This window comes from Odocoileus virginianus, unplaced genomic scaffold (assembly GCF_023699985.2).
Source record: "Odocoileus virginianus isolate 20LAN1187 ecotype Illinois unplaced genomic scaffold, Ovbor_1.2 Unplaced_Contig_5, whole genome shotgun sequence".
NCBI lineage: Eukaryota > Metazoa > Chordata > Mammalia > Artiodactyla > Cervidae > Odocoileus > Odocoileus virginianus.
Window position 1 is genome coordinate 693,978 of NW_027224322.1, and position 8,631 is coordinate 702,608.

At 49.8% G+C, this 8,631-nt stretch overlaps 1 protein-coding gene across 1 annotated transcript in view; it reads right to left on the reverse strand.

Annotated features, from left to right (window-relative positions):
• The window catches only part of LOC139033843 (uncharacterized protein DKFZp434B061-like), a 9,777-nt gene extending 4,190 nt beyond the window's left edge, over positions 1 to 5,587 (reverse strand). The window contains exons 1-2 of the mRNA XM_070463594.1: positions 5,532 to 5,587; positions 4,026 to 4,657 (exon numbers count right to left, since the gene is read on the reverse strand). Coding sequence (XP_070319695.1) covers positions 4,026 to 4,657; positions 5,532 to 5,587 — 688 coding nt within the window. The remainder of the gene's footprint in view (positions 1 to 4,025; positions 4,658 to 5,531) is intronic.
• Positions 5,588 to 8,631: the final 3,044 nt, after the last annotated feature.

Below are 8,631 nucleotides of genomic sequence, written 5' to 3' on the forward strand. Positions count from 1 at the left end.
TGTTGTCTGTGCTTGTGATAACAGAATCCACAGTTATAGCTGGAGACTTGAATCCTCTGAATGAAGTCTTCACTTCCCAGACTTCTTATAACTACATGTCATGTGGTTGTTTATCATAGTTCCTTCCTGAAATCCCATTAAAATTGCAGGGAATTTTAATTTTTTAAAAAAGCATAAATCCAGTAGGATGCCTATAAATGGCAACAAAGTTTTGGAAACTCTCAAGAAAATAGATGAATGGTAAGTGACTTAGAGGTGCCCGAGAAAACGACTTAGTAGGAAAGAAACGAAAACAGTTGAGAACCTGGTTTTACTGCAGAGCTCTGGGACGCTATGGGGTCGGCGGTTCCAGGCACCTCTAGAAGTGGATGTGAGGAGTGAAAGCAGCAGGACTGGCCAAAAGCCAGTTTGGAAGCAGCTGTAAGTCTCCACTGCACACAGTCGGGCGCTTGTTGCTGTCCTAGCCCATTGGGAGCTGAGACATCAGCCTTCAGTACATAAAGTCCTCAGCACAGGAAACAGGTCGTGTCCTCCAGGCAGGAAATAAAGGAGAAGGAGGCTTCTTAAGGAGTCTTACCAGCCTAAAAGGAAACACTGAAAAGATACCAGTACTGAATGGGACCAAAAAAAACATACACTTCAAACAGTGGATACCGGTAAAGAATTTGAGAGAATCCTGAGAATGAAGGCTGTGTCTCTAGATTACAAGGATCAGCTAGTACTAACCATGGGACGTGACCAGCCCTGACACATTACTGTGGGATTCCAGATCACTGGGGAGAAAAGATTCTATAACTCGGATCCCCAACCTCCTGGACTAGCCTGCGGCCTGTTAGGAACCGGCTGCACAGCAGGTGAGGCGGCAGGTGAGTGAACAAAGCTTCACCTGTATTTACAGCTGCTCCCCATCACTGGCATTACCACTTGAGCTCCACCTGCTATTAGATCAGCAGAAGCATTAGTGTCTCACAGGAGCTCAAACCTTACTGTCAACTGTGCACGCAAGGGATCCAGGTTGCATACTTCTCAGGAGGCTCACCACCCCTGTGTGCACCATCCTGTGTTCTCCACCATCGGTGGAAAAATTGTCTTCCACAACTTGTTTCTGGTGCTAAAGATGTTGGGGACTGCTGCTATAATTTCTGGAGAGAACAGGACATACACAGGTTGAGTGAGTTGAGTTCAGCCACTCAGTTGTGCCCAACTCTGCAACCCCACGGAATGCAGCATGCCAGGCCTCCCTGTCCATCACCAACTCTCAGAGTTCACTCAAACTCATGTCCATTGAGTTGGTGATGCCATCCAACCATCTCATTCTCTGGTGTCTCCTTCTCCTCCCACCTTCAGTCTTTCCCAGCATTAGGGTCTTTTCCAACAAGTCAGCTCTTGGCATCAGGTGGGCCAAAGTATTGGAGTTTCAGCTTCAGCATCAGTCCTTCCAATGAATATTCAGGACTGATTTCCTTTAGGATGGACTGGTTGGATCTCCTTGCTGTCCAAAGGACTCTTAAGAGTCTTCTCCAGCACCACAGTTCAAAAACATCAATTCTTTGGTGCTCAGCCTTCTTTATGGTCCAACTCTCACATCATACATGACTACTGGAAAAACCATAGCTTTGACTAAATGGACCTTTGTTGGCAAAGTAATGTCTCTGCTTTTTAATATGCTGTCTAGGTTGGTCATAGCTTTTCTTCCATGGAGCAAGCATCTTTTAATTTCATGGCTGCAGTCACCATCTGCAGTGATTTTGGAGCCCCCCAAAATAAAGTCTGTCACTGTTCCATTGTTCCCCATCTATTTGCCATGAAGTGATGGGACCAGATGCCATGATCTTAGTTTCTGAATGTTGAGTTTTAAGCCAACTTTTCACTCTCCTCTTTCACTTTCATCAAAATTCTTCACTTTCTGCCATAAGTTTGGTGTCATCTGCATATCTGAGGTGATTGATATTTCTCCCGGCAATCTTGACTCCAGCTTGTGCTTCATCCAGTCCAGCATTTCTCATAATATACTCTGCATATAAGTTAAATAAGCAGGGTGACAATATACAGCCTTGACATACTTCTTTCCTGATTTGGAACCAGTCTGTTCCATGTCCAGTTCTAACTGTTGCTTCCTGACCTGCATATAGGTTTCTCAAGAGGCAGGTCAGGTGGTCTGGTATTCCCACCTCTCAAAGAATTTTCCACAGTTTGTTGTGATCCACACAGTCAAAGGCTTTGGCATAGTCACTAAAGCAGAAGTAGATGTTTTTTGGAACTCTATTTTTTTGATGATCCAATGGATGTTGGCAATTTGATCTCTGGTTCCTCTGCCTTTTCTAAATCCAGCTTGAACATCTGGAAATTCTCAGTTCATGTACTGTTGAAGCCTAGCTTGGAGAAGTTTTGAGCATTACTTTGCTAACATGTGAGATGAGTGCAATTGTGTGGTAGTTTGAGCATTCTTTGGCATTGCCTTTCTTTGGGATTGGAATGAAAACTGAACTTTTCCAGTCCTGTGGCCACTGCTGAGTTTTCCAAATTTGCTGGCCTATTGAGTGCAGCACTTTCACAGCATCATCTTTTAGGATTTGAAATAGCTCACCTGGAATTCCATCACCTCCACTAGCTTTGCTGGTAGTGACGCTTCCTAAGGTCCGCTTGACTTCTCATTCCAGGTTGTCCGGCTCCAGGTGAGTGATCACACCATTGTGATTATCTGGGTCGTGAAGATCTTTTTTGTATAGTTCTTCTCTGTATTCTTGCCACCTCTTCTTAATATCTTCTGCTAGGTCCATACCATTTCTGTCTTTTATTGAGCCCATCTTTGCATGAAACATTCCCTTGGTATCTTTAATTTTCTTGAAAAGATCTCTAGTTTTTCCCATTCTATTGTTTTCCTCTATTTCTTTGCATTGATCACTGAGGTTATCAGGACACAGGTTATCAGGAATCAAAATAGCTTTGGAACCCTCAAATATGACATCGGACAAGACAGGAATCAGACCTTTCAGAATCCTCAAAATTTGGAAGGAAATACATATAAAAGTCATGCTAAAAATGTGTAGTTTTTTGAAAATGTCTGTTCCACTCACCCTTTCTTAAGAAACTTAGAGGATGTACTCTTCTAGACGAAAGAGTACATGAAGAAACAAGAAAACCTAATATTCAGGAACTGTGGATCCAACACAAAAGAGAAAGATGACTCCAGGAGCATAGTGAAAGCTTTGGGGATGGCAGCTGTGTGTTTAGGCCAGAGGCGAGGGGCTGAGACCCCAGAGAAGACATCCTAATTACTAGGATACCTGTCGTTTCTGAACATATTTAGATAGGAATTCGGAGTGACTTATTGACTAATAACCTGAGAAACCAAGGGACATAACTCTAAGGAAAAGGTTGGGGAAGAAAGAAAAAGTTACCATGGTAATACTAGACACCTCAGCTGTGATTAGTGTTCACATAGTCATACAACATCCACAGTCATACAACAACATCCACCTACGACCATAAATGCTCTGGGTGGGGACGTGTGTATGAGTGAAAGCTAAAAAAGAGCAGACTTCATTACAACCAATGGCGGGCAGCAACAAAGCCCAGTTTTGCTTCTTTCTAAAGAAAATTGATACACCTCCATAGAAGGCAAAAAGGGCATTCAATTCAGTTCAGTTCAGTCGCTCAGTCTGCCCGACTCTTTGCGACCCCATGGGCTGGCAGCCCACCAGGCTCCTGTGTCCATGAGATTTTCCAGGCAAGGATACTGGGGTGGGTTGCCATTCCCTTCAGGGGATCTTCCCGACCTTGGGATCGAACCCGGGTCTGCTGCACTGCAGGCAGATTCTTTATACCGACTGAGCTACAATTTAAGGGGCAATTTTATAAATCACGGAAAAAGACAGGATATATTACAAACAATGATGGTAAATGTGAAAATGCAGAGGAAACGGACACATTACCAGAAAAATAGAACTCTTCTAATTTAAGGAGATGTTGGGACAGCCACCCGGGCGGCCACCCCTAGAAGGAAGCCTAATTGGAGTCCTTACCGCGGAAATCTCGGCGCGTCTCCTTTAAGAGAAAGTGAAGCCCCGCCCCATATGGAAACACTTCTCTGCGCCTTTCCAGTAACTTTCCGACTGGGCCGGGCCAGGAAGGAGCCAGGAGGGGCGTGTTTTCGTGCGTGCGGCTACGTGGGGGCGGGGCTTTCGGAGTCGTCCTCTGGTGACGCGGCTCGCCCTTGGGTCGGCCTTGGTCCGGGTTCCTGAGAGCTGGGTGGGGCCGTTCTGAAGGGTTCCCTGGTTGTAGGGCGCGTGCTCCCTGAGGACGTGGGCCGCGCTTCTCCTGCTGCGGGGCCTGCTGCGGGGAGGTGGGCCACCGGGGACTTGCTTTTGCGTCCCCGGCGTGGTTGGTGTGGAGCAGAGCGGGAGGCCGCTCCCCTGCTGGGCGCTTTTGTAAGAGCGTCTCAGGTCTGGACTCCCCCGCGCGTGTAGCCCGCTCAGGCCCGGCCTGTGAGAAGTGCGGCCCAGGCTGGAAAGACCGGCTGCCCCTGGGCTGAGCGCCGGGAAGCCGCCGTGGGCAGGAACCACGGCGGGGAGGCGTGTAGGAGAGGCTCCGGTCCGGCCTCCGCCTCCCCGGCTCCAGAGCGGAGGCGGGCGAGGGAGGGCCTCGAGGCGAAGCGCTGTGGGGTCCACGTGTCAGAGAAACCCTGAGTGCTCGGGGAGGACGGCCCCGGAGCGCCGCGGGCGCGGGGGCCGTTAACCACCCCCACCCCCCACTCCCCGGACAGAACAGCAGGTGTGGGGAAGCCCGCGGCAGCCACAGCTAGGGCAGGTGTGAGTGCGGTAGCTCCGGCCTCTTTTTGACACCAGAGAAGCCAGGCTGTGGAGAAGAGCCTTCTGAGAGCACACCGTGGGGAGGATGCGTTCAGAGAAGGATACACGTTTTTTTTGCCATCAGAAGCTTCACAGCGGAAAGGCCTGATGAATGCAGTAACTATCAGAGAACCTTCAGTCACGTGTCTAAGCTCATTCAGCAGCAGGAAGTGTATACCCGAGAAAGCCCCTTTGAGTACACGGAATGAAAGCTTTTTGCCAAAGGTGTGCCCCGATTTACACTGGAAAGTTCACAGCCTGGAAAAGCGCTAGGAGTGCAGCAAACGTAGGAAAGCCTCCTGCCCAAACGTCCAACTTGTGCTGCACAAAAGCTTGGTAGGTATGACCAGTGGAAGGAAGTTTGAAGCTGTAGGTACAACCTCATTCACCCCTGGCAGGCTCACCGTAGATAAAGGCCAACCAGCAGCAGATGTGAGGAAACCTTCTGCAAAAGGCCTCACCTTGTGAAGCATCAGGAAGTTCATGCCAGAGAAAGGCCTGAAGTATGCAGGGAACGTGTCTTCTCCTTCAGCGGAAGAGGCTGTGTGTCAGCCACAGCTTTGATAGCCTTTGTGAAGATGCTGGAAGTTGAGCTTCATGTGGTCAGACGCCCACACAGGATATGCCTAAGGAGTGCTGTGTGCATGGGGATCTTTCAGGTGCAGCGTCAGACTTGCTCACCTGGCTGGGGCTCTTGCCAGAGTTCTCTCACTGTCAGTGTCTGTGGCGGAAGCCATACCACCTCTCTGCTAGTCGAGAGGGACTGTTACCTGTGATCCCTCGGGTCCTTGGAGGCCCCCATTAGCAGCTTGAGCACATGGATGGGTTGTATCCCCTTCCTGACTAGTTCAGGCATGGGTGTGACCTGCGTAGACCAGGAGGACCTCAGCTGGCCTCTCTGGCTCTCGGGATGGTTTTCCTTTTTTTCAGGGACACTGTTGTCCTCAGGTGACTGGATAAATCTGTCCAACTTCTGACTTAAACTTCCTGGGAACTCTCGCTTCCCATTATTCTGCTGGGGTGGAAATAAAGGCATTGTTGTTTAAGCCACCTTGAGCCTGGGAATTTCTGCTTACTGTGTAGGGTGAGCTTAGAACAAGTTGGGGGCTGTCAGCATTAAGGGTGCAGGTGAGGGAGGGGAAAGAAAATGAGAGCACTCTCTGCTTTTGGCCTGGTTTGTATTGCTGCCCAAGACCTCCTGGGAATGACTGAAGCTATGAGGCTTAGTCCTTTGGTCTGGAACCAGGATTGTTTTTGTATAGAAAGGTCACCCCGAGTTGGGATGGTTGGTATGACACCCCCAGTGCCTCTCAGAGCTGCCTGAGTTTGGTCCCTTGAATGCAGGGTGTGTCTCGCATTCCCCAGCACTGCTGACTGGAAGCTTTTTCCTAGTGCCTGCCTAGGAGCCTTGTTCCCTGAAGTTCAGAAACCGACAGGCATATGTCATTGGCCATAAGGCCCGCGGGGCTGTGTAGGAGCCATAACTAGTGCAGAAACACTGGGCATGATAGTAGGGAGTAGGGGAGAGTGTGCCAAAGTTGGGGCATATGTGCCCCGTTTAAATGGACATTCACAAATGTTTGGGTAACTTTGGCTCTGAAAAATGAGAGTGTACAGCAGTTCTCACGATCTCCAGATGGTATGTCTCTCCTACAACCAAGCTCACTGTCAGTAAATAAAGTTTCTGTAGTGGCTGAGTGCCTAGTCCAGGGCAGAGAGGTTCACTGGGTGGCCCTGGGCTGCTGGGCCAAGGCTGGTGGGCAGGAGGCCACCTGTGGGTGTGCCCAAGAAATCCGCTGGGCAGCTGCTTGCAGGGGCTTCTGTGGAACTTGCTGGGAAGCTGGTGGGAGTAGGCCAGGCTCCTGGGGAGAGCTGGGAAGCTGCCTGTGGGGAAGTTGAACTTGGTGGGAAGCCAGTTAGGATTCCTAAAGAACCCAATCATGAAGCTGCCTGCTGGGTGCTGCTGGGAGTTGAACCCCACTGGTGTCATGCCAACCAAGCACCGAGGGAATCAGAAAGTGAAGTGCAGTGGAACCACGAAGAGAAATGCCCTCCTTCCCAGCGTCCGTCCGGCAGCCACTCCTGACAAGCTTCACATCGTTCCAGCTGGCAAGTTAGCAATGCTCCAGGCTCACAGCCGAGCAGTGGAGCTGGGATCTGGGGAGCTTTGGAAGAGGATTCATGTAGTGTTCTCGAGGCAACGTGGCAGGCTTCTTCCTCCGGGGGCCCCAGCCTCCCCTTCAGTCAGGGAGTCTGGCCTATGAGTTGAATTAGGTCCGGGCACTGGGTGAGAGGCCGTCTCTGTTACAGTTGTGACTTAGGTCGGGTGTTTGTTTCCTGTTTTATGGATTAGCCAGTGCTCATAGTCTGAGGGTTTTTTTTATTGTTTAGTCCCTAAATTGTATCTGACTCTTTGTGACTCCATGGACTATAGCCTGCCAGGCTCCTCTGTTCATGGGATTTCCCAGGCAAGAATACTGGAGTGGGTTGCCATTACCTTCTCCAGGGGATCTTCCCGACCCAAGGATCAAACCCGAGTCCCTTGTTTTGGCAGGTGGGCTCTCTGCTGAGCCATCTGGGAAGCCGATTCTTGGGGTACCATGTTCAAGTAACTGCTGTCAGATCCCTGTGGATCAGGCTGTTTTGATTATGGGTGCCCCGGCCTTTGAGGGTCAGTTCCTGCCATTTGGGCTCTACTCATCTGGAATCTCATCATCTCTGTTAAAATTGGGGAGCCCATCTCAGTGCAGCAACCCCCCATCCCATCTGCTGCTGAGGAGAGCAGCTGCGAAGCTTTCCAAGGGTGTGAGTGCTCCTCTCCCTCATGTTTCTCAGCGCCTTAGTCTTCCTGGATCTCCTGAAGTTTGTAGCTGGGAGATGGGTGTGCGGGTCGCACAGGCTGTATCCAGTCCAACCGTCCTGTGTCTCTAGGTGTTTGGATTCCCTCTTCTGTGCCAGGGCAGCTCTGGCATCTCAGTCTTGCTAAATGTAGACCTTTCCTGAGTAGAAACTTTGCCAACCAGACATGTTGTTTAGAAACACCTCCAGCTGCTCGAGTGTCCTAAATCTGGACTCTAGTCACTTCACCATCCTCCATGAATTTGGCCTCAACTAGTGTTATGTTCCACCTCCGTGGTTTGACACCCTGAGTCCACTTGACATGTTTCCCATGTTTCTGATATACGTTCCCGAGATGTATATTAGAAAGGGCTTGCTCATTGGGAAAGACACTGATTCTGGGAAAGATTGAGGGCAAGAGAGAAGGGGGCAACAGAGAATGAGACAGTTAAATGGCATCACTGACTCAATGGACATGAGTTTGAGTAAGCTCTGGGAGATGGTGAAGGACAGGGGAGCCTGGTGTGCTGCAGTCGCAAAGAGTCGGGCATGACCGGGTGACTGAACAACAACACTTTTCTAGGTGTGTAAGCTGTTCTACCTGGAATTACCAGGTGTGTTCCTGGCCCGCTGGAACGTGTGATCTGACCTGTCGCGTGTCTGGTGGCAACAGAGCGGTGGCTGTGGCTCTTGAGACCCACAAGGCCCCTTTGAAGGCATCTACCCTTGGCAAGCTTTTACAAACAAAGGAATTTCAAACAAAGGAAGAAGAATCTTTTAAGACGTAATGGACAAATGACTTCTCCTGGTGAGGGAGGCTAAGGACAACTGTTGGGCTTAAGATGTTCAGTTTTCCTGGGTCCAGCCAAAGGTCCCCATTCCCAGCTTCATGCTCCCACACTTCCCAGTCAATGTCTGATTTTCCCTTGAGGCACTGGTGAGA